General features: G+C 41.0%; 2 protein-coding genes across 5 annotated transcripts in view; one reads left to right on the top strand and one right to left on the bottom strand.

The window, feature by feature from the left end:
• Positions 1-6,968, top strand: part of kiaa0040 (KIAA0040 ortholog) — a 36,590-nt gene extending 29,622 nt beyond the window's left edge. For all 4 annotated transcript variants that reach the window (XM_008108946.3, XM_008108944.3, XM_008108943.3 and 1 more), the window contains one exon: positions 1,701-6,968. In XM_008108946.3, coding sequence (XP_008107153.2) covers positions 1,831-2,148 — 318 coding nt within the window. In that variant the 5' untranslated portion in view covers positions 1,701-1,830 and the 3' untranslated portion in view covers positions 2,149-6,968. The remainder of the gene's footprint in view (positions 1-1,700) is intronic.
• Positions 6,969-7,211: 243 nt separating this feature from the next.
• Positions 7,212-25,317, bottom strand: part of tnn (tenascin N) — a 56,671-nt gene continuing 38,565 nt past the window's right edge. The window contains exons 11-14 of the mRNA XM_062979424.1: positions 21,513-21,609; positions 17,927-18,088; positions 13,750-13,913; positions 7,212-9,249 (exon numbers count right to left, since the gene is read on the bottom strand). Coding sequence (XP_062835494.1) covers positions 9,103-9,249; positions 13,750-13,913; positions 17,927-18,088; positions 21,513-21,609 — 570 coding nt within the window. The 3' untranslated portion in view covers positions 7,212-9,102. The remainder of the gene's footprint in view (positions 9,250-13,749; positions 13,914-17,926; positions 18,089-21,512; positions 21,610-25,317) is intronic.

Raw genomic sequence — 25,317 nt, 5'->3', positions numbered from 1 at the left:
AAATGGAATATGGCAACCCTATGCATTGTTAAGCCAAGTGCATGGGGTTGCGATATAGTAATGCCTTCTGTGTGGGATTACACTGATGCTGTGATGAATACAGAATGAAGCAGGTAGGTTGTTTAGCAGAGACTATGCACATAAAACTCCTCTTAAGATTTATAGAGGTTACCAGCTAGATACTGGCCCAGTGTAATTCTTTTAAGGCCCTGTATGGTCAGGACCAGATCGAGCCTGATCTGAAGTTATTGCTTTTACTGTAAGCTGCTTTGGGTCTTCTTCTTTTTTAGAGAGATAAAGTGGGAGTGATAAAGCAGGATACTACTACTACTACAGTAGAGTCTCACTTATCCAACATAAACAGGCTGGGAGAACGTTGGATAAGCAAAAATGTTGGATAATAAGGAGGGATTAAGGAAAAACCTATTAAATGTGAAATTATGTTATGGTTTTAAAAATTAAGCACCAAAACATAATATTTTACAACAAATTGACTAAAAAAAGGAGTTCAATACACGGTAACGTTATGTAGTAATTACTGTATTTCTGAATTTAACAGCAAAACATCACAATGTATTGAAAACATTGGCTACAAAAACATTGGCTACTAACAAATTGACTACAAATAACGATAGAATTGCATAAAATGAACTTACAGTAACAACATTGTCATAAGTTAAATGCGTAAAAAGTTCAGTCCTTGCTGTCTAGAGAAACAGCTGTGGATCTCAGCGGGAGGCAGACTGCGTTGGATTATCCAGAATGTTGGATAAGCGAATGTTGGATAAGTGAGACTCTATTGTACTACTACTACTACTAATAATAATAATAATAATAATAATAATAATAATAATAACAACAACAACAATAATAGGTTAAGGCTTCCTCTTGATTTAACTGGGTGGTGGTGGTCATCTCCATTTCTAAGCTGAAGAGCTGGCATCTTGCAAATGTGCTGGCAGGACTGCTGACCGAAAGATTGTTGGTTCGAATCCGGGGAGTGGAGTGAGCTCCCGTCTGTCAGCTCCAGTTTCCTATGCAGGGATATGAGAGAAGCCTCCCACAGAATGGTAAAACATCTGGGCATCCCCTGGGCAACATCCTTGCAGATGGCCAATTCTCTCACACCAGAAGCGACTTGCAGTTTCTCAAGAGACCTGACATGTAAAAAAAAACTATTTTATATACCTACTAGTATACCCTTTCTCAGGAGGAAAGGGGTCACAAAAAGATTTCTTAAGTAGAAAGGGATCACGAGTGTAAAAAGGTTTAAGAAGCCCTGCTACAGAATATGTAAGCAGAGATCCTGGGTGGGATCTCTGCTTACCATACTATGGTTTAGTGAAATATAGTTGTTTGCAGTGGTAGAGAAGGGCCTTCTTGGATATACGATTTCTTCCATAAGGAACAATCTCTTCATAGACATTGGACACACTCCCAGTGTTGAATGTTTTTACCATCATCTGTTTTCCTATGGACTGTCCTGATTATTCTTCTGAATATCACTTACCCCAGCTTTTTAAATAAATTGTTCTTAATGGGTTTTTATTATTTTTATTGTTTTATTATTCTGATGTTTTAGCTGCTTGTTTTAGAATGTTTGTAAATCCCTCAGAGACCGTTTAAAAAAGAAAACGATTGCAGAGTTGTTCTTAAATAAATGCATCAACGTGATTTATCTTGTGTTTCTGCTTTTTCAGAGACTGCTTGGCAAAGCTTGAAAACCCATCAAAAGCTGGCAAGATCCACACAGAAGTTCCCGCTGTATAATCCAGGCCACAGTCAAAACAGGGACCTTCGCCCTCCCAGACCCTCTTCCAGGGGGTCACTATGGAGCAGATCAGCAACTTTTTCAGCTCCATTTGGACCTTCATCCTCACCAAGCATCAACAGGGCATCTACAACACGATCTGCCTGGGCGTGCTCCTGGGTCTACCTGCCCTCGTCCTCCTCCTTGCCATTTTTGTCTGTTGCCACTGTTGTTTCTGTGGCCGGCGGCAAAAGAACAATGGCAGCTTCGTCAGGAGAAGCCCTTCTCAGGGGACAAAAAGAAATAAGATGATGCGGAAGAAGAAGGAAGAAGATCTCTGGATCTCTGCCCAGCCCAAGATGATGCTGCTGGAAAAAAGGCCCTCTTTGCTGGCCTAGAAAAAGAGCAAATCCTCTGATCCTACCAGGGTTTCAATAGCAGTTCTAGCTGAAGGCATACCATGCTGGTTCTGTCCCTCTAAAGGGAATTGCTGCTTCTTTTTAAAAGGCTTCTGAAATTAAAGGCTCACAGGACTTCCTTGAGATGTTCTGAGGAGTCCCAAGCTGGGCTCAGTCCAAGAGCTCTGCTCTGCTGGCTCCACCTGGACAGACTGAGCTAGCTCCCATGCCAGCCTGCATGGCTAGACCAACAGGCACACAAAGAGGGCCTGTGCAGAGTTGCTAGCACCCTTTGCTATTGCAGACATCTGTGGCTTCCAGCTGAAGGAAGTGCCTGCACTAACACATCTTGCGCTGACACCATTATGCGCACAAGCAAGCAACACTGCCGTATACACTTGCAAACATGTCATTGTCCTAAGCACACACATATAAAATAATTCTGCTTCCAGATGGAGCTGCTTCAAGTAATTGTATATGGAAAATGGTTTAGGTGACTTTAAAAAGAGGTTAGAGCCAATCACGGAATTCTTGATGATTAAATGGAGTCTCCAGTACTCATTCGGGACTTACCTTGATCCGTTTCATGTCCTGGCTTTTGGCAGGGCCCTGATCCGTTTTCATCTTAGCCTCCCGAAATCAGGAAGTCAGATATTTGTTTCTTTGTTTTGGGGGCCCGAAAGATCCATTTTCTTTCAGCCCATTATTTTGTGGGAGGACTTTACCTGTAGGTCCAAAGTGCCCAGGCCTATGGGTGCAGGCTTAGGGCGTTTTCACCCTGGCCTCGGGTGCAAGCTTTGGGCCTATGTACCCGGGCCTCTCAGGGCCTGCGGCCGATAGCTGAGTAAGGAGCACTCCTTACTCAGCACACAGCTGCAGGCCCTGCGAGGGAGACAATTGATCCTAAAAGCAGGCTTGGAATTGATACCAGCTCCCGCCTGCCTTTCATTCTGAGTTGGTTTTTGTTTTGGGTGGGGTGAGCCTTTTTGTTTCATGCCATCCAAATGGATGATACAAAACAGAAACACGAATTAAACAAATGGAACAAATACCATGCACATCACTAGTCTCCAGTTTCAGAGGGAACAGGCCTCAAAATCTAAAAACCATGCACAGGTATCCTCATTCCCATTTTACATCTCTGGACACCTCATGCAGTTGTTTAGAGATGTAGAACTTTCAAATATGTTCAACTCATGGAAAAAATAAATTTTAAAAAGTGTTTTTTTAAAAAAAATAAAATAGAAATTTTCAGGAAAGGTAAAAAAAATTCAACATTTGCACCTTTTATACATTGAAAGTCACTTTGTTACATATGCACTATATGTATATAGGGTTTGGGATAAAACTTTTTATTTTTATATATGTTAAAAGTACAGACTATTCATAATACAATTAAGATAGATTTTTTTAAAACTGAACTTTTTAAAAAAATGTTACGTATGGAGTCACATTCTGAACAAAAAAATCCTTTGGTTTTGCCAATTGGAGAAATAGACCAATTTTAAAAAATAATAATAGAAGAATCCAATCAATAGTAGTAAAATAGAAAAACAGAGAAGATTATTTTCTCCCCACTAGTTCTCCATAGGGTCAAGCAGAGGTAACACACTCATTTGCATTAAAAGTAAAAAAGGGAAGTAAGACTAGTATGCTAACTAGTTAATGCTAACACATAATGCTATATAGTTTATAATCTTCACATGTGTATAAGAATACAGTTTGTAGAAATGATACTGGGACATCTCTAACTGCATCTACCCAAACACTGTTGAAAAGAGAGTGCTTTGCTAAATAGACCCGTGGCCTGGTCTAGCAAGGGTAGTTAAATGACAATGTCCTTTTAGTAGCAAATCCTGAAGCCAGATATCACAAATCTGCCACAAGATCTTCTCAATGCATATATTTTCTGATCGGCACTTTGTATCATGCTGCAGAATTCAATTCTAATAAGATTCATATATTCCAAGATTTTAGACCTTATCAGGCTCTGTGCTTGTGAGTAATGCATGACCAAATATTGAGGGAAGTAAGAAAGGGAGAAGGATTATGACACACACATAATGTAGTGGAATAAGCTGGGCAAAATGAGCACATGTACACTATTTATTATTCTGTCACAGTCACATGTGAACAATTTTCATTATCACAAACTTCAAGGGAAGAGTAACATCTTCCTCGTTGAAATCAAAGGCACTTGTAAATCTGTTACTTTGGACATGTTGTTGTTGTTTTTATGCGGACTCCGGGGAGATGTTAATTCATCTGTATTTGCCTTGGCTTTGTTTACACTCAAGCATCAGCATTCAGTTGCCCCTGCCCCTATTTCCGGTATGAAATCTGATTATGGTTATACATGGGTCCTATAGTATAGTCCTAAGAAATTGAACAACCGTTTCCACATTGTGAATGCATATGTAGAACTCAGGCAGTTGGCCATCTTTATTTGTCTCAATCATGCCCACTTGGAAGAAAGCTTGATCAGATTCAAAGTAACCTTAGCAAATCTGTGTAAGAGTGATTTTTGGATAGTTCAGTTAATCAAATAGTGCATTGTACTAGCCCAAGGTCATGATAAAAAAGTACAGGTGCAGAGTGCACAGAATAGTACCTTCAAAGCAAAAAGGAAGCAAAAGATAACAAACATAGGCAAGCTTCATGCTCACACAGAGCAAAAAAAAAGTGAATTGTTGATAGTTACTGAGGGAGGATCAAATTAGCCTGAATGCAATTTTATCTATCATCCTGATGTATGCAGATGATCTAGTGCTCATCTCCCTCTCTTGGTTGGGTCTTAAAAGTCTTCTGAAGGCTTTCAGTACCTACTGCCAAGAGGAATATCTGTCAATAAATTACTCCATGACCAAGGTTACAGTTCTTGGTAGACGCTACCCCAGGTATGAATAGCCTTTAGATCGACATGCCATAGAGCAAACCTATCCATTCTTTTACCTTTTGGATAGTAAAGACATGGCAAATGGGGGGTAGGAATGTCCTCTTCCTGCTCCATTAGATTTGAGTTAAGGCAATTATCTGTCCTTTCAGTTTTCTTCAGTTACCCTGCTTTTCTTTCTTTTAAAAGCTAAAAATCAATTCCATCTTCAGCCTAGCATTTCTTCTCCTTTGTCCTCCTGGAACCAGTTTTCTTCCCAGGCCCCAGCCAGGATAGTATAGTCTGTCTTTACATCTATTCCACTTCTTGGCATTGCTTGGTTCTGTAATCATTTCAGAGCTTTGAGGCAATAGTTCAAAAGGACTGCAGCGTTACTCTGAAAAACATTACTTTTCAGGGTCATGAGGGCATTTTTTCCCCATGTGCAAAGTTGCAATGCTTTTGGAGGTGTTTAAGGAGAATTCACCATCTCACTCAAATTAGATAATTTTTCATACTTTTTAAGACTCATGCAGTGATGTGTTTTTAAAGGCATGTTTTTGGGAGTCGCCTTTTCATCCTGCTTGATCTTCCTTTGCAGAAAGAGCCGGCAGTACACTTTCAGTAGCAGTCAGAGAATGCCATGAGTAAAGCCATAAATATTTTCCGCTTTCTCTTGTTTCATTAAAATAAAATTAAAAACTGTGCAGTGCAATAGGAACAAAAATGTTTTCATGTTTTTTCACTGAGACGAAAGGATTTTCACAAGATTCACCGAAAAACTGTGGGGAGACAGTGATGTAGGAAAACATCAGACAGATTGGAAGGAGTCATCTCTTGGGTGTGTGATGAGTCAGATGCAGTTTTAATTGATATGAAAAGAAGAGAAGTGTGTGTGATGGGGTGAATGGGTATCCAGTGGACTTGTGCTTTCGGGGAAAAACTTTCCCCGTTTTGTTTCTCAGCTTTCGTTGGGGGCCCCGATCTGTTTTTTGGGAACCTCCCGAAATCGAGAGAGTAGATATTTGTTTTTGGTTTGGGGCCCCAAAAATCATACCATTATGGGGGGGGGCTTCCCACCCACTGGCTCCCCTTCCCTGCATGCTTTAAAGAGGCTTTCGTTCTTACCTGGCACTGGCTGCTTCTACTCTAGAGTAAGAGATGCTCTGCTGCAGGGATTGGCAAGCCCGCACACTTTCCAGGCCTGCCGCCACACCACACACACACCATCCTTGGAAAGAGAGTGTGTGTGGCATGGTGGCAGGCCTGGAAAGTATGTGTGACTGCCACTGCCTGCAGCTGAGCGCCTCTTACTCTAGAGTAAGAGGTGCTCAGCTGCAGGCACGCTCCGGGCCTGCCTATGCTCTGCCACACACACACTATCTTTCCAAGGCAAGCAGGCAAGATCGGCTGCAGATGAAAGAATGTCTTGTATCCAGTCCTTACTTAGCAATCTTAAAGAACAGGTTTTCTGCTTTAAAATGCATTCTCTGATGTGCGGGCGATAAGGTGCCATGTGTTGGAACTGCATCCTTTTCTAGGAGTCAACCCTATTATATTGGCACTTGCTTCAGACAATTGGCTTAGGAAAGTCATTTCTGCAAAGGGGTAAGCCATGTAGGAAACCTTGCACCATGTGCCAGACCCTGGAAGAAACTCCAACTTGGACCAGCATTTCAAATCACATCACCATGTCAGATCAGATGTTGATTAACCCCTGGGTTATAATCAGTGAGACAATTACTTGTATATATTTTTACATGTCCATAAGATGCATGCCTGCTCATTTTTGCTGGGCTTAGGCAGTGGTGTGAGTAGCTGCCTTCATATCATCACCATCAGTCCTATATTGTTCAGATCTGCAATGTGATAATGCCCTTTTATTGCACGGGTTATCAAAATGAAATCCGACAGACTTCTATTTAAAAATAAATTTATTTTAATGAAATCTACCTGAGCAGTTTTTATATTCTCTCTCAAGTGTATCTGTTTTACTGGGAATAAAAGGTGTTTGCTCAGAGATGAAGATGAAATGAAATATAGATTGTGCTTCAACCATGCGACAACCATGAAAAACTTTCAACTGATCCTGGCCTGCACAATGTGGTTGATGCCCCCTCACCCCCAAATTGCTGGCCAATTCAATCCAAGGGCCTTGTATTCTTCTGTCAAGAAATACATGTACAAGAGGTACAAGAACTTAAATGAATTTAATGACATGCATGCAGCTTTAATACATTGCATCAGAATTCTTGAACATAATCCTTTACATGTCTGCGGGACTCCCAAGCAGGAGTTGGTGAATAAATTATGACTTTACCATATATTGAAATATTATAACATCTACAGTGAGCACCAAATCAGAGAATTGTATACAAATACACAACTCATATAACTAATTATCTAGGTCAAAAATTCTGAGCAGTCTGCAAATCAAAGATTCTGGTACACAGTGGCTGATGAACATAGCCATCGCAGAAGCTAAAATTTTCTTTATACAAAACTGCTATATTTCTTACTCTGTAAAGAAATGGATGCTTGAAAATCCACTCAAAATTTGATGAAATATACTTAATTAGCACTTGCAAAGGAATCTTGTAGCACCTTAGAGATTGAACAAGAACAATGTTCATAAGATCTGAGGAAGTAGACTCAGTCTGGATCTATGCCCTATGTCCCAGGATCTGATCCCAGATTATCTGGTAGTGTAGACTCATATAATCGAATTCAAAGTAGATAATCTGGGATCAGATCCTGGGGTACAGGGCAGTATAGACCCAAACTTAGTTTACAAAAGGAGTCCCTGGTGGCGTAGTGGGTTAAAGCCTTGCGACTTGTAGGTTGGGTTGCTGCCTGAAGGCTGCAGGTTCGAATCCAACCTGAGGAGAGCGTGGATGAGCTCCCTCTGTCAGCTCCAGCTCCATGCGGGGACATGAGAGAAGGCTCCCACAAGGATGGTAAAAACATCAGGGCGTCTCCTCGGCAATGTCCTTGCAGACAGCCAATTCTCTCACACCAGAAGCGACTTGCAGTCGCTCCTGACATGAAAAAAAAAAAGTTTACAAAAGCTTATGCTACCAGTATTTGGTACTACAAGATCCTTTTGCACACCATCATTTCAGACTAACAGAGCTTTACCTTTTAATTAGCACTTGTATAACATTTAGCATATAATGTTGGGTTTTTAAAATATAGAAATAATAGTATATTTATTCATTCTCACAAAAAGTCCACTTTATCATGGATACCTGGTTTGTTTTTTACGCCATCCTAAAGCTACAGATTATCAAAAGTTTCCATAAAAAACAACCCTGAAGAACAAACACGAAATGTCTAAGAGAGTTGGTTTTGAATTAAGCAAGGACCTATATGTGTGTGTATAAAAACATATAGCCAAAATACATTCCTATAGTTTCAATGGAAGCAGGATCAAATTTGGGTAACAGAAATGAAGTCTCAGACGGAAGAGCACAGAATGGGGGAATCTCAAAACTAGGAAGTTACCTGTGTTGTCAAAGGCTTTCATGGCCAGAATCACTGGGTTGTTGTGCATTTTCCGGGCTCTATGGCCATGTTCCAGAAGGAATACCTCACAACCTCTGAAGATGCCTGCCATAGATGTGGGCAAAACATCAGGAGAGAATGCTTCTGGAACATGACCATACAACCCGGAAAATGCACAACAACCTAGGAAGTTACCTTTTTTTAACTCCAGAATTCATAATGTTAACAGTGTTGTGATGGGTTTTTGACTACAACTCCCAGAATTCCTCAGCCAGCTGGTTCACACTGTCTGAGAGATTCTGGAACATGCAGTGTAAAAAGTAACTTCCCCAAGCACTATCAGTGACCCCTATAAAGAATAACATAGGGATTGGCCCTTAGTTCTCATCTACTTTTTGAGCTCACTCACAGTATAGCACATGCTTCTATGATGTTCTCAACCAGTTATACCAGATAATGTTTCTGAGCCACTAAACCAGTTAATGTGATTATAAATGTATTAACATAAACCACCCACGGGCTGACACACTGTTACATGATTATGCATTTTTTTGTGTTTGGGTTGGCAAGAAGTCATTTTAAACTCCAACCTTCTTCCTCGTTGCTGTCAGGGATCTCTTTTTCCTGCCAAGGATTGGCTCCAAGCTATGTCGCCGTGGACGGATCTTCATTTCAGTAAAAGGAATGGAGTATAAATGCCCTTTCCATGGTTCCCAGTTCACTCCCTGGAAAACAAAAATACATTTGACATGGATGATATTATAAGCCCAGCTTCTTGAATCTATGGAGTGATGTTCTAATGCCTGGTCATGTTGATACTGAAAAATAATCTCATGAGAAATCTGTGGGTCACATTTGCTGGCAAAATCTTTGATGAAGCACTGATATATTGCCAGTTTCTAAGACCAACCATCATCATCATCACCATGTTCTATAGCAGAGCTTCTTAAACTTTTTTTCTACTGCCTATTACAGGGAAACCAGCTGATTCCTAATCCATCTAAAATGAAGACGTGTGCTTTTCATCTTAAGAACAGACAAGCATCTCGAGCCCTGAGGATTACCTAGGAAGGAATCCCACTGGAGCATTGCAGCACACCAAAACACTTGGGAGTTACGCTAGACCGTGCTCTGACTTACAAGAAGCACTGCTTGACTATCAGGCAAAAAGTGGGCACTAGGTATAATATTATATGAAAACTGACTGGCACAACCTTGGGATCATAACTAGACATAGTGAAGACATCTGCCTTTGCGCTTTGCTATTCTGCTGCTGAATACTCATGCCCAGTGTGGAATACATTTCACCATGTTAAAACAGAGGATGTGGCTCTTAATGAGACATTATCATTATCACAGGACATCTACGCCCCACATCACTGGAGGAATTATACTGTTTAGCCAGCATTGCACCACCTGACATCCACGGGGAAGTAGCAGCCAGCAATGAATGGACCAAGGCAGTGACATCTCCAGCCCATCCCCTGTTTGGGTATCAGCCAGCATGCCAATGCCTTAAATCATGAAAACATTTTCTAAGATCTACAGAGATACTCGCAGGAACTCTTCAGCAAGTGGGAGTCCAAAACTTGCAGGCTAAAACCCAGAATCTCAACCCATGACTGATACCGAATGAGAGACTCTCTCCTGGGCACATAGAAGACTGGGCAACTTGGAAGGTGCTGAACAGATTGTGCTCTGGCACCACAAGATGCAGAGCTAACCATAAGAAATGGGGCTACAAAGTGGAGTCCACAATATGCAAGTGTGGAGAAGAGCAAACCACAGACCACCTACTACAATGCAGTCTGAGCCCTGCCACATGCACAATGGAGGACCTTCTTATAGCAACTTCAAGTGGCCAGCTTCTGGTCAAAGGACATTTGGTATAATGCCAAGTTTTTAATTTTGTTTGTCTTTTCAAATACATTACAACGGTACCCTCGGTTTGCTTCTGACATGATAAATAAATAATAGCATTTGCAAGACTTGCTAAACAGGCTGATTTTCTTTTTTATGAAGTAAAGCTGAAGCATTTTCTGCAGAGTTCACACTTCATGTTGTTGCTAACGGACTGATATAAATGTCTAGATGGCGGATCAAAAAACCTTTACTGTTGCCAAGTTTTCACAACCCCATCATTGAACTAAGGGGATCTCATTTGGTGTCGGGACCCACAGTTTAAGAAGCAGTGCTCTATATTATTTCAGAGGGATCTGAGCAGTTGCATGCATTATTTTCCTACAGGATGAGCATGCCCCATTCCCCTTTGAATGTTTGGGGCCTTACTTTAAGGGGTTCCTTTTTTTCTGGGCATGACTCCAACCTTTGCTAACTCAGACCCCAAATATTCCAATGTTCTTGCACCACCCAATGGACAAACTACCTCATCACATTGAGAGGGAAAAGCATGAGAGTTCTGCCTCCCCATCATACACACATGTGGAAATTTAAGAGCTGGCAATACAACTATCTTATATTCATCACAAGGTCGGTATTTCTTTTTTTGTTTTTAATCAGGAGAAACAGCAGTATCCAAAAACCAAGAGATCCCTTGCCACTAAAGGAGACTGACACCATTTTAAAACCACTTCTTTCCATGGGATCCTGTGGTTCTGCATCAAAGCCCATAGGACACAAGAGACAATAATCCAGGTTAAAACCATTGCTTTGAATTTTTATTAAAAATTTAAATCAGTAGGTGTTTTATATAATGTTCTGTATAAACTTATTTTGTTATTGCTTTATAAGGTTTGTGCATTTTGCTGCATTTTGTATGTTGTTGCACTATTGAGTGTTTTTGTGAGCCGCCCAAGTTCCTTTGGTGGCGAGATACAAATAAAGTTTTATTATTTACTTTCCATGGGATCCTATGGTGCTGCATCAAAGCCCATAGGATACAAGAGACAGTGATCCAGGTTAAACCATCTCTTTCCATGGGATCCTATTGTTCTGCATCAAACCCCATAGGAAACAAGAGACTGCTGATAATTGGGCAATGAAACAGGACGGGAAAAGTTGATGGTTCCCATCCCACCTGTTTTTCAGTTGTAAACATGGGAGTAAAGTGTAATAAGAGGTAGGAGCTCTGAACACGATTGCTGGCCCGTGTTCAGAGTTCCCTCCTTTCAGGACATTTTGGCCTCTTTTCTTTTCTTAATTTTTTAAATCCAATTTTAAGACACATACACATACACACAATTTACAATTCCCACCACCACCATGAGGATTTCTGCCTCTTTTCAACCTGGACCATGTGATGAGCTCTGTGCCTTTCCATGCTTGAAAAGAGCCTGAAATCTCCTACCAGGGGGAAATTTCAATGTGATGAAGTTGATTGATGGAGTTCCCTCCTTTCAGGACACTTCTGCCTCTTTTCAACCGAGGAGCGCTATGCATGACTGACGGAAGTAGTTCAACTCAAGTGATGAACTCAGTGCCTCTCCATGCTTGGAAAGAGGCGGAAGTGTACGACTGGGAAGTTTCTCAATGTGATAAAGTGGGTAGCAAATCTGTCTGCTTTATTATTTACATTTTAATGAGGCATATGGGGTGGCTTGAGGAAAGTTTGAGGCGTTAATCTGCAATGCTGTAAACCTCAGCCTCCTCCCCATTGGCCTGTAGAGCCCAGTTTCGGTGGTTTAGTTCACCTTGGAGGAGGTGAGGTTCACAGATTCTTTGTGCACGAACTAAACCACCGAAACTGGGCTCTACAGGCCAATGGATACTCCACCACAGACATCAGAAGAGCTGCAAGGCCAAGAACAAGCCATGAGAGTCAAGACTAAGATCTACCCAGAGGAAAAGTGTTCTTACCATACATCAAGGGAACTACTGACCGCATAGGGAAGCTGATGAAGAAGCACAACCTACAAACTATCTACAGACCCACAAAGAAAATCCAACAAATGCTACTGTCAGCGAAGGACAAGAGGGATCCTCTCTCCTCTGCAGGAGTCTACCGGATACCATGCAGCTGTGGACAAGTCTACATAGGGACCACCAAACGCAGCGCCCAAACAAGAGTCAAAGAACATGAAAGGCACTACAGACTAATTCAACCAGAGAAATCAGCCATAGCAGAGCATTTGATGAACCAGCCTGGACACAGGATATTATTTGAGAACACAAAAATGCTGGACCACTCCAACAACTATCATGTCAGACTACACAGAGAAGCCATTGAAATCCACAAGCATGTGGACAACTTCAACAGAAAGGAAGAAACTATGAAAATGAACAAAATCTGGCTACCAGTATTAAAAAACTCTAAAATCAAAACAGTAGATGGGAACCAACACTCTGAGGGCAGAGGACAGCTAATGACTGAACAAAGGATGCCCCCAGGCAAGACAAAACCTTTCCAATGCTAATTAGGGCGATTAACTAAAACATTAATGCTGGCTTCCCAGTGACAAAGGACTCTTGCCACACCCTGGACTCTACACAGATATATATTCTTTCCTTTCCTTACTTAGTTTATCCATACCTCACAACCTCTGAGGATGCCTGCCATAGATGTGGGCGAAACGTCAGGAGAGAATACTTCTGGAACATGGCCACACAGCCCGAAAGACATACAGCAACCCTGTGATCCCCCTTCGACAACACAGTTTACCAGCTGTTATGATTTCTGGGAGCTGAAAGCCAAAACATCTGGGGACCCACAGATTGGGAACCACAGGCTAAGACAGTCCTTGTGAGTTTAATGTCTTTTAGGACATTAAAGGAACCAGGCTGGGTGTCAGGTGCCACCTAGTGGATGATAGCTGCAACAACACCACAACTTCATATGATGAAAGATCAAAAAACGTTTCCTACTACAGTACTTGGGGGAAAAAAGCAATTCAAACTTTGTAAATTGCCAGATGCAATATATCCACAAATCTAAAAGAACATATCTAAACCACAGAAACAGCTGTCTATGCTTAATATGGAGATCGCTTCTTCTAATCAACAACAGGTTGACTATAAGATGCGATAGCTACGATATATTCCCTCTCTGTTATCAGATCATTTTATTTCAGCATGGTATTCTTTGGTTCTCGGAAAGATTGAAGCAATTGGCCTGTCTTTCAAAGCAATCTTAATGCTTACAAATGTTGAAGCCTGCAAGTCAGCCAAGAGCAGACTTTTGGATCTTGACTTTTCGTAAGCTGACTATTGGCAATGAGTTACCTGATGCAGAAAAAAGGACTAAGAATAACACAGTTCCTGACACTTACCGCACTGTGGTCGTTGTCTCCATATTTGCCGTTGAGATTGGCCAAGTGGCAGTTCTTATACCACCAACCTCCATAGTGTGACAGGGCACAATTACTGATCGCAATGTCACTGTCCCTGTCCCGGGTAGTAAATTTATAACCATGATGGTAGCTCATGGCATCCCCTGAATCAGGAGGAGAAAAGAAACATTAGAATCATGGGTATTCTAACTTCATGAACACACCTGATTCTTGACACCAGAACTGGGAGGACATATTATTTATAGGTAAAAGGTAAAGGTATTCCCCTGACATTAAGTCTAGTTGTATCCGACTCTGGGGGTTGGTGCTCATCTCCATTTCTAAGCTGAAGAGCCAGCATTGTCCATAGACACCTCCAAGGTCATGTGGCCAGCATGACTGCATAGAGCGCTGTTACCTTCCCGCCAGAGCAGTACCTATTGATCTACTCACATTTGCATGTTTTCAAACAGCTAGGTTGGCAGAAGCTGGGGGTAACAACGGGAGCTCACCCTGCTCCCTAAATTTGCACCACCAACCTTTTGGTCTGCAAGTTCAGCAGCTCAGCGCTTTAACCCTCTGCGCCACCGAGGGCTCCATATATTATTTATATTATTTATAAGAGATGTCAAAAAGGTAACAGAACACCTTTCAAAGTCCAATATATACTATTCCAGCCAAGTGAAAACAAAGTGGGTTCAAAAGATAGCAGAAATGACATTTCAAACCAGCTAATCTGATCAAAATGGACTGTTGTTTTGTTGAAAGGAATATGTGATGGCCAAAATCTTAATAAAATACTTTTGTGTGCCTTGTTCTAGAAAATCTACAGGGCCTGCTTATGCAACACCTTTTCCAGGTCTCCACAATGGCAGCCATAGAGCTGCAACGGACGGAGTGCAAAGGCATCAGAAAAAAACTCCCTGCACCCTGTTGCATGCATTTAAGTTGTACTTATGCACACCTTAAGTCACTAATATACATTATTAGAATATATGAACAAAATGAAGGTAAAGGAGCAGAGATGAAGAGAAAAAGAAAGGGGGCCGGGCTGTGACACAGGCTGGTGAGCAGCCAGCTGCAATAAATCACTCAACCATGAGGTCATGAGTTCGAGGCCAGACCATGGCGGGGTGAGCACCCATCAATTAAAAAATTAAAAAATAGCCCCTGCTCATTGCTGACCTAGCAACCCGAAAGATAGTTGCATCTATCAAGTAGGAAATAAGGTACCACTTATAAAGTGGGGAGGCAAATTTAACTAATTTACGACGTTTGAATAAGGATGATGAAGCAGCTGCTCCCCCCTGTGGCCAGAATCGAACATCCCCTCAGGAGAAGGTTAAATTGCCTCTGCGTCTGTCTCTGTCCTATGTGTATATGGGTATTGAATGTTTGCCCTATATGTATATAATGTGATCCGCCCTGAGTCCCCTTTGGGGTGAGAAGGGCGGAATATAAATACTGTAAATAAATAAATAAATAAATATCTGTGTTGGAACTCAACCACAGCCTGGCACAAGTTTGTAGTCCTCATCAAGGACTTAGGATCCTTCCACACAACCATATAACCCAGAATATCAAGGCAGAGAATCCACAATATCAGATTTGAACTGGGTTATCTGAGTCCACACTGCCATATAATCCAGTTCAGTATGGATTTTGTATAGCTGTGTAAGGGCCTTAGATTATTTGTCTACCTTTCTTCCTTTTTCTCCTCCTATCACTTGCTTGTTAGACTAGTGCGTCTTGAACACGTCCCTTTTTATTCAAAGTATCTGAGCACATGGCAAGGCTCAGATATGTAGTTCTATATATCTAGACTAGTTGTGCCCGGCCACGCGTTGCTGTGGCGAAGTATGGTGGTCTTGGCCAGTGGTATGGGAAATAAAGTATTGAGGAATTGGTGGTAGTTAAGGTAAAGGGTAAACGTTTTCCCCTGACTCTGGGGGTTGGTGCTCATCTCTATTTCTAAGCCGAAGAGCTGGCGTTGTCCGTAGACTCCTCCAAGGTCATGTGGCATGACTGCATGGAGCGACGTTCCCTTCCCACCGGAGCAGTACCTATTGATGCACTCACATTTGTATGTTTTTGAACTTCTGGGTTGGCAGAAGCTGGGGCTAAGAGTGGGAGCTCTCTCCGCTCCCCCAATTCAAACCTGCAGCCTTTCGGTCCAGAAGTTCAGCAGCTCAACGCTTTAAAACGCTGCACCATCAGGGGATATTATTTCCTAAAGGTTGTGAATATACAATATTTCTGATTGTTTTTTGTTGTTTTTTTTGTCTGTTGGAGGCAAGTATGAATGCTGCAATTAGGAAAAATGATTAGGATGTAATGGCCTTGCAGCTTTAAAGCCTGGCTGTTTCCTCCTTGAGTGAATTTTTTGTTGGGAGGTGTTAGCTGGCCCTGATTGTTTCCTGTCTGGAATTCCCTTGTTTTCAGAGTGGTGTTGTCTGCGATATTTTATGTGCTTCTACTGTCTGTGGCCCTGAAAAAAACAGGATTTGCCAGACTTTGATGATGGGAATACTTTGTTGGAAGGTGTTAGCTGGCCCTGATTGTTTGTTAGACAACAAATTTGGCAGAAAAAGTAGTTCTATATGCAGTAATGCTATGTAGTAATTACTGTATTTATGAATTTAGCACCAAAATATCACGATATATTGAAAACATTGACGCCAAAAATGCGTTGGATAATCCAGAATGTTGGATAAGCGAGTGTTGGATAAGTGAGACTCTACTGTCGGGCCGGGCTGTGGCGCAGCTGTTGAGCAGCTGCCTTAAATCACTCTGACCATGAGGTCATGAGTTCGAGGCCAGCCCGTGGCGGGGTGAGCACCCGTCAATTAAAAATAAAAAATAGCCCCTGCTCGTTGCTGACCTAGCAACCCGAAAGATAGTTGCATCTATCAAGTAGGAGATAAGGTACCACTAAAGTGGGGAGGCAAGATTAACTAATTTACGACCTGGAATGAGGAAGTGCCGTCAGTGTGGATGATGAAGCAGCTGCTCCCCCCTGTGGCCAGAATCGAACATCCCCTCAGAAGAACGTTAACTTGCCTCTGCGTGTGTCTCTCAGTCTCTGTTTGATGTGTTTATGGGCATTGAATGTTTGCCCTATGTGTGTTATAATGTGATCCGCCCTGAGTCCCCTTCGGGGTGAGAAGGGCGGAATATAAATACTGTAAATAAATAAATAAATACTGTAATTACTACATAGCATTACTGCGCATGGAACTACTTTTTCTGTCAAATTTGTTGTATAATATGATGTTTTGGTGCTTAATTTGTATAATCATTACCTAATTTGATGTTTAATCGGCTTTTCGTGAATCCCTTCTTATTATCCAACATATTCACTTATCCTGCCAGCCTGTTTATGTTGGATAAGTGAGACATAATCTTATATTATTTGCTTAGAACTGGATTATATGAGGCCCCTTCTTCACAGCTGTATAAAATGCACACTGAAGTGGATTATATGGTAGTGTGGACTCAAGATAATCCAGTGCAAAGCAGATAATATAAGATTATAAATATATAGCTGGGTTATATAGCTGTGTGGAAGGGCCTTGAGTCTACACTGCCATATAATCCAGTGCAAATTAGATAATCTGTTGAAGAAGCCTAAGTGAGGCCTAAATCTGCCTGTCCCCTAACTGAACCCTGGCTGTCCCTTGGCTGAGCTGGTTGCTAGGAGACCAAGTGGGCAGAGATTAGCTCTCTAAACTGGCAGCAATTGGATAAAAACAATTAATGCTCTCCCTCTAATTAGGACTTTATTTTTCTTTTCTTTTTGTTGTATCAACCTAGAGGCGTGGATGATGGGTTGTGTTGTCAAATTTCGAGGTTGGGGGGCCTGTAGTTGTGTTGTTTTGTCCGGTGCCCTGATTCCATCACTCTTTTATATATATAGATATGACTCTGCTCCTGACTTGCTTAAGCTCAATCGATCAGCTGCTGCAGCTGCTGCTTTACCATTTTGAATGCTTTTTCCTTTTTGGAAATCACCACCTCCCCAAGCAGTCTGTCACTTTTCATTAAGAATATGAGAATAAACTTTATTTAGACCCACGATCCTCTTAAATGAACAAGTCCCTCCTAGTAAAAAGGAGCCTATCTGATTCCCTTCCCGGAGTGCACCATGTTGCTAAAGGAAGCAAAACACTTTCCTTACCTGCTGTGCCTCTGTACCTTCCCACAGCCAGCCTGTATCTGTCTCTGCTGGGGCCCACCTGGAATAGGTCATAGACAGCATACGCAGAGTCATTGTGTGTTTGCAAATCCACCCTCAGCTCATAGGGAACAGAGGCGGTGAGTTCATGAAGCTTTTCAAGACCTAAAAGACACAAAGGAATAGGATACTTCAGACTTATAAACAGCCATGTTCCTGGTCAAGCAAAGTGTAGTTTTGTACCAGCATAGTGTCTCCTGGCTAATGATCTTGATCAGACCTGCACAACTTGGCAATAGGTAAGGGCCGGAATTAAAACAGGCGGAACTTCACATCGCAGATAGGTTTTTAGCGCCTCACCAAACTACAACTCTCAGGATTCCATAGCACTGAGCCATGGCAGTTAACGTGGTGCCAAGCTGCATTCATTCTACAGTGTAGATGCACCCCATGACACTGAAATGGGAGACTGTGCCCACATTAGCCTATCCTGTATGAACAGACCCTGGTAAACTCACTTTTGGAAAATAACTTCATGAATCATCCAACCAACAAGATCAATTACCATGGTGGCTTAGGGATTCTAGGAGTCATAATCTAAAAATGGTATTGGAAATAGTCCTAGTGTCCATCCCATTCCAAGTCTCTTATTGATTATAGCACTTTAGTCATCTATCTCATCCTCTGTGTTCACAACATTCATTCTGTGCACTTTGGCCCAGCTCGTTTTTATGACTTTTACTCTGTGCCTGAACTATGTTTAACTATACAATGGTCACCATTTTAATTCTAACTATGTTAATGTGTATAATTTTGTACTTTTATTTTGATGTGTTTTTTATTCTTTTTATTGTAATTACCCGGGCTTGGCCCCATGTAAGTTGACCCGAGTCTCTTCGGGGAGATGGAGACGGAGTACAAAAATACAGTTGCTATAATAATTATTATTATTATTATTAATACAGTAGAGTCTCACTTATCCAAGATTCTGGATTATTCAACGCATTTTTGTAGTCAATATTTTCAATATATTGTGATATTTTGGTGCTAAATTCGTAAATACAGTAATTACAACATAAAATTACTGTGTACTGAGCTACTTTTTCTGTCAAATTTATTGTATAACATGATGTTTTGGTGCTTAATTTGTAAAATCATAAGCTAATTTGATGTTTAATAGGCTTTTCCTTCCTTAATCCCTCCTTATTATCCAAGATGGGGCCCCTGGTTGCACAGTGCATTAAAGCACTGAGCTGCTGAACTTGCGGACCAAAAGGTGCCAGGTTCAAATGCCGGGAGCGGAATGAGCACCCGCTGTTAGCCCCAGCTCCTGCCATGCAAATGTGAGTAAATCAATAGGTACCGCTCCGGCAGAAAGGTGACGGTGCTCCAGGCAGTCATGCCGGCCACATGACCTTGGAGGTGTCTACGGACAACGCCGGCTCTTCAGATTACAAATGGAGATGAGCACCAACCCCCAGAGTCGGTCACAACTGGACTTAATGTCAGGGGAAAACCTTTACCTTTATTATCCAAGATATTCACTTATCCAAGGTTCTGCCGGCCCCTTTAGCTTGGATAAGTGAGACTCTACTGTATTATTATTATTATTATTATTATTATTATTATTATTATTATCACAAGCTCTGTGTAGCTTGCTGCCTAATTGGACTTGCAGTGCACTTGTTACATCTTTATTTTACATCCTCTTTTTCATGGGCCCCCTGAAATCCTTTGGCGGACCGCAAGCAACCCGTAGACCATATGTTGTGCAGGCCTGATCTAGATCATAGGTGGACATCTGTAGCCTTCTGTGACTTGTTGTAACTCCCAAAAGCCCTTGCCAGCATAACCGATGGTGAAGTATGATACGATCTGCAGTCCAGTACTAACTGGAAAGCAAGATGCTCTCTCCTTGTTTTGACACTGATAAAGATATACAACATATCCTTTTTAAATCAATCACACTTTGATCCAAGCCTAATAGAGACAATGGCACTACTAGAGCAGAGCACTGGCTATGGATCACACACAACACACTCAGGCTAGAAGGGTCCCCAAAGAAGCCATTTGCAAAGCTTACAAAGCCCGCATTTCCATTTCTCCAAAGGGCGTCTAGGGTCCTCTGTTGCCACATGAGTGTTGTAGCTCAGCAAGTGGCAGGGGATTGTTCTGACATATCAGAGGACAAGGAGTTTGATGGTTTTGAGAATAATGAGTCCGTCAATGCTAGGAGAGAATTTCAGACAGTTGAGGATGATGTTTTGCCTTCATGTGATCATTCCCTGGCAACCAGGGAAAATGAAACCAGTTCTCTTGGGAAGCCAGATTAGGTTTGAGAACAGAGGGAGTGAAAAATAAACTAATTAGACATTTTGAGAGAATCCATGAGAAGACCTTGAAGCCCAGGTACATTTGGCATGATCTCACAGCTACTTGGTCAGGCTTAAATTAAGTACAGTAGAGTCTCACTTATCCAACACTCACTTATCCAATGTTCTGGATTATCCAACGCATTTTTGCAGTCAATGTTTTCAATATATCATGATATTTTGGTGCTAAATTCGTAAATACAGTAATTACTACATAGCATTACTGTGTATTGAACTACTTTTTCTGTCAAATTTGTTCTATAACATGATGTTTTGGTGCTTAATTTGTAAATTCATAACCTAATTTGATGTTTAATAGGCTTTTCCTTAATCCCTCCTTATTATCCAACATATTCACTTATCCAACGTTCTGCCGGCCCGTTTACGTTGGATAAATAAGACTCTACTGTAATGTCGGCTTTACACCTCTCAGAGGAGACAATGTTGCCAGAGCATGGCTCTCCCTATCTGTCTCTGCTTTTAAGTTTATTTTTCATGTATCCTCAAGTTTCCTAGTATGGTTCATGCCTTTGTTTCCTTGAAGAGTTTACCTTTCTGTTGTCTTGCTCATTGATTTATGTTTGAAGTATCACTGTGGATTTTGGCGCTCTTGACTTTATGTACTTTGTCTTTTTGGATTATTGCTATTTTGTATCTGCTATTCTTCTGACCCTTTTGGAATTGTCTTTTTCCCCCTCTTTACCTGCTTTCTTTATTAAACATTCTTAGAGAGAAATATTTGACTCATATGTAGTGCTGGGTGAAAAGGTGTTTCAAAGCTAGAGTGCAACAATGAGTTCAGAGACATTCTGAGGAAAATATCAGATAGGATGGCACTTTCATGCTGCAATACAACCAAACTCTTCTCTAAGTTCAAAGAAAGAAAAAGAAGGTGCTATCCATTTTGTTGCTGCCTAATGAAAGGAGGGGTATAGATCAATGGGAAAGAGTGGAGAGAAAGAAGAGGGAGGGAGCAGAGCGAAGAGGGGAGGAGAAATCATTAATACCCTGGTTTTGAGAAAAGGTACAGTGAGGAAGAAAGAAAAGAATCTGCGATAGTTGAAAGGTAGAGATAGTGCAACTGATAATATGGCAAAAGTGGACCTGGAAAATGTGGATTTTCCAAGACCGCCTTTTAACACTATCAAAAGTAATTGGAGCTGTATGTACAACCTGCTCACTCTTCCCGAATTACATACAAAATACAGATACGGTACCAAGCCAAAATTCCCCAGTAGAGTCTCCAAAGCCTTCAACGTAATTCCTCCAGCGCTTAAAGAAATCCACCTGCCCTGTTTTTCTCCTTTGAAACACCTGCAGAAGCAAGCAGAAGCCAAGTGGTTTATCTTGTTTGGTGGAACACTGATTTCTAAGCATTCAATAAGATTATAGATGAAAATCAAACATAAGGCGCCTCAAGAACTATGGATGGAATAGGAATACTTAGAATGAAAAGAATCATTACTATTAATGTCAAGAACTGTTCTCATTTGATTTTTTTTTCTACATCTGGGACTCTGAAAGTGTTATGGAACACCACCAGTGCATTAACTATTCTTCCTATTCTGATTTCTGTAGTTGACTCAGGCCTCTTCCACACAGCTGTATAAAATCCACATTGAACTGGATTATATGGCAGTGTACACTAGACAGTTCAGTTCAAAGCAGATATTGTGGATTATCTGCCTTGATATTCTGGGTTATATGGCTGTGTGGAAGGACCCTCATTTGTCAGTTAGCTGCATTTTCCCCTTTCCCACACTACAGATTATTTACAGTGGAGTCTCACTTATCCAACATAAACGGGCCGGCAGAATGTTGGATAAGCAAATATGTTGGATAATAAGGAGGGATTAAGGAAAAGCCTATTAAACATCAAATTAGGTTATGATTTTACAAATTAAGCACCAAAACATCATGTTATACAACAAATTTGACAGAAAAAGTAGTTCAATACGCAGTAATGCTATGTAGTAATTACTGTATTTACGAATTTAGCACCAAAATATCACAATGTATTGAAAACATTGACTACAAAAATGTGTTGGATAATCCAGAACATTGGATAAGCAAGTGTTGGATAAGTGAGACTCTACTGTATCTGTAGTCTCCAAAATGGCATCTGTGGGCATGATATCTGGACTATTCTCTTAGGTCCTTTCTATGCTGCCATATAATCCAGATTATCAAAGTAGAAAATCCACATTATCTGCTTTGAACTGGATTATCTGAGTCTACACTGCATATAATTTAGTTCAAATCAGATAATCAGGATTTTATATGGCAGTGTAGAAGGGGCCCAAGAAACCATAAAGCTGGCTGTCCCTTATTTTTCAAATAAACACAAACAAACACACACACAATATAATATAATATAATATAATATAATATAATATAATATAATATAATATAATATAATATAATATAATATAATATAATATAATATAATATAATCTATATATATAAAATGATAAAGTTGTTTGCGCAGTGACTATAACAACAAAACTAAACATCCCAGAAATACTAAATTTGGCAACACAATGCAAAAGGCTTGCCTCCCGGTTACAACAACACAACCACACCACAAAACCACAATCCGGACCCACAAAACTCACAACAACGCATCATGCGATAACAACACAACTAAACGCCCCAGAAATACAAAACTTGGCAACACAATGCAAAAACCTTGCCTCCCAGTTGTAACAACACAACCACACCACAAAACCACAATCCGGACCCATAAAACTCACAACAACGCATCGTGACTATAACAACACAACTAAACGCCCCAGAAATACGAAACTTGGCACACAACTAAACACCCCAGAAATATAAAACTTGACAACACAACATAAAAGCCTTGCCTCCCAGTTGTAACAACACAACCACACCACAAAACCACAATCCGGACCCACAAAACTCACAACAATGCATCGTGACTATAACAACACAACTAAACGCCCCAGAAATACGAAACTTGGTGCACAACTAAACGCCCCAGAAATACAAAACTTGACAACACAACACAAAAGCCTTTTCTCCCGGTTGTAACAACACAACTACACCACAAAACCACAATCCAGACCCACAAAACTCACAACAACGCATTGTGACTATAACAAATACCAAATTTGACAACACAACTCATCCAATCCCTACATTCACACTTGGCCTCCAAAAAACCAATTACAATAATAACAATAACAACAACAACAATAAGAATCAACACCATCACAGGCAAGAAACAGCCAGGCACTGAGGCTGAGAGGCCAGTCAGTGCTACACTGGGCCTCCAAAAAACAATACAGTAGCATCTAACTTATCCAACCTTCATGACCACAACAACAACAATAATAATAAACACCTACACAGGCAAAACAAAAAAAGGACTATTGTACCACAATAAAAATATAAACCGCACTCAGCAGAATCAGACATTACAACTAACAACAAACCAAAGACAACAGGGATCTCAAGCAATTATCAATCAACACGAAAATTGAAGAAGGTAACAGACTTCAAATACTACTACTAATGTGAGTATAAAGAAGGTGGAGGTCACAGCATAAATACAACCTAATGTAGACTGACCAACACCACCAGACTAAGCCACAGCAACGCGTGGCCGGGCACAGCTAGTCTATATATATAAAAGGATAAAGTTGCGGGCGCAGTGACTATAACAACAAAACTAAACATCCTAGAAATACGAAATTTGGCAACACAATGCAAAAGGCTTGCCTCCAGGTTACAACAACACAACCACACCACAAAACCACAATCCAGACCCACAACACTCACAACAACGCATCATGCGATAACAACACAACTAAATGCCCCAGAAATACAAAACTTGGCAACACAATGCAAAAGCCTTGCCTCCCAGTTGTAACAACACAACCACACCACAAAACCACACAGGACCCACAAAACTCACAACAACGCATCGTGACTATAACAACACAACTAAACGCCCCAGAAATACGAAACTTGGCAACACAATGCAAAAGCCTTCTCTCCAGGTTGTAACAACACAACCACACCACAAAACCATAATCCGGACCCATAAAACTCACAACAATGCATCGTGACTATAACAACACAACTAAACGTCCCAGAAATACAAAACTTGGCACACAACTAAATGCCCCAGAAATATAAAACTTGACAACACAACGCAAAAACCTTGCCTCCCAGTTGTAACAACACAACCACACCACAAAACCACAATCCGGACCCACAAAACTCACAACAATGCATTGTGACTATAACAACACAACTAAACGCCCCAGAAATACGAAACTTGGCACACAACTAAACGTCCCAGAAATACAAAACTTGACAACACAACACAAAAGCCTTTTCTCCCGATTGTAACAACACAACTACACCACAAAACCACAATCCGGACCCACAAAACTCACAACAACGCATCGGGACTATAACACAACAAAACGCCCCAGAAATACAAAATTTGACAACACAACGCAAAAGCCTTGCCTCCCAGTTGTAAGAACACAACCACAACACAAAACCACAATCCGGACCCACAAAACTCACAACAACGCATCATGACTATAACAACACAACTAAACGCCCCAGAAATACGAAACTTGGCAACACAACACAAAAGCATTCCCTCCCGATTGTAACAACACAACCACACCACAAAACCACAATCCGGACCCACAAAACTCACAACAATGCATCGTGACTATAACAACACAACTAAACGACCCAGAAATACAAGACTTCGCAACACAACACAAAAGCCTTGCCTCTCAGTTGTAACAACACAACCACACTACAAAACCACAATCCGGACCCACAAAACTCACAACAATGCATCGTGACTATAACAACACAACTAAACGACCCAGAAATACAAGACTTCGCAACACAACACAAAAGCCTTGCCTCAGTTGTAACAACACAACCACACCACAAAACCACAATCCAGACCCACAAAACTCACAACAACGCATTGTGACTATAACAAATACAACATTTGACAACACG

This window comes from Anolis carolinensis, chromosome 4 (genome assembly GCF_035594765.1).
Source record: "Anolis carolinensis isolate JA03-04 chromosome 4, rAnoCar3.1.pri, whole genome shotgun sequence".
In the NCBI taxonomy this organism is placed as follows: Eukaryota; Metazoa; Chordata; class Lepidosauria; order Squamata; family Dactyloidae; genus Anolis; species Anolis carolinensis.
Note: the sequence above shows the minus strand (reverse complement) of the source record. Positions and strands in the feature narration are given on the sequence as shown.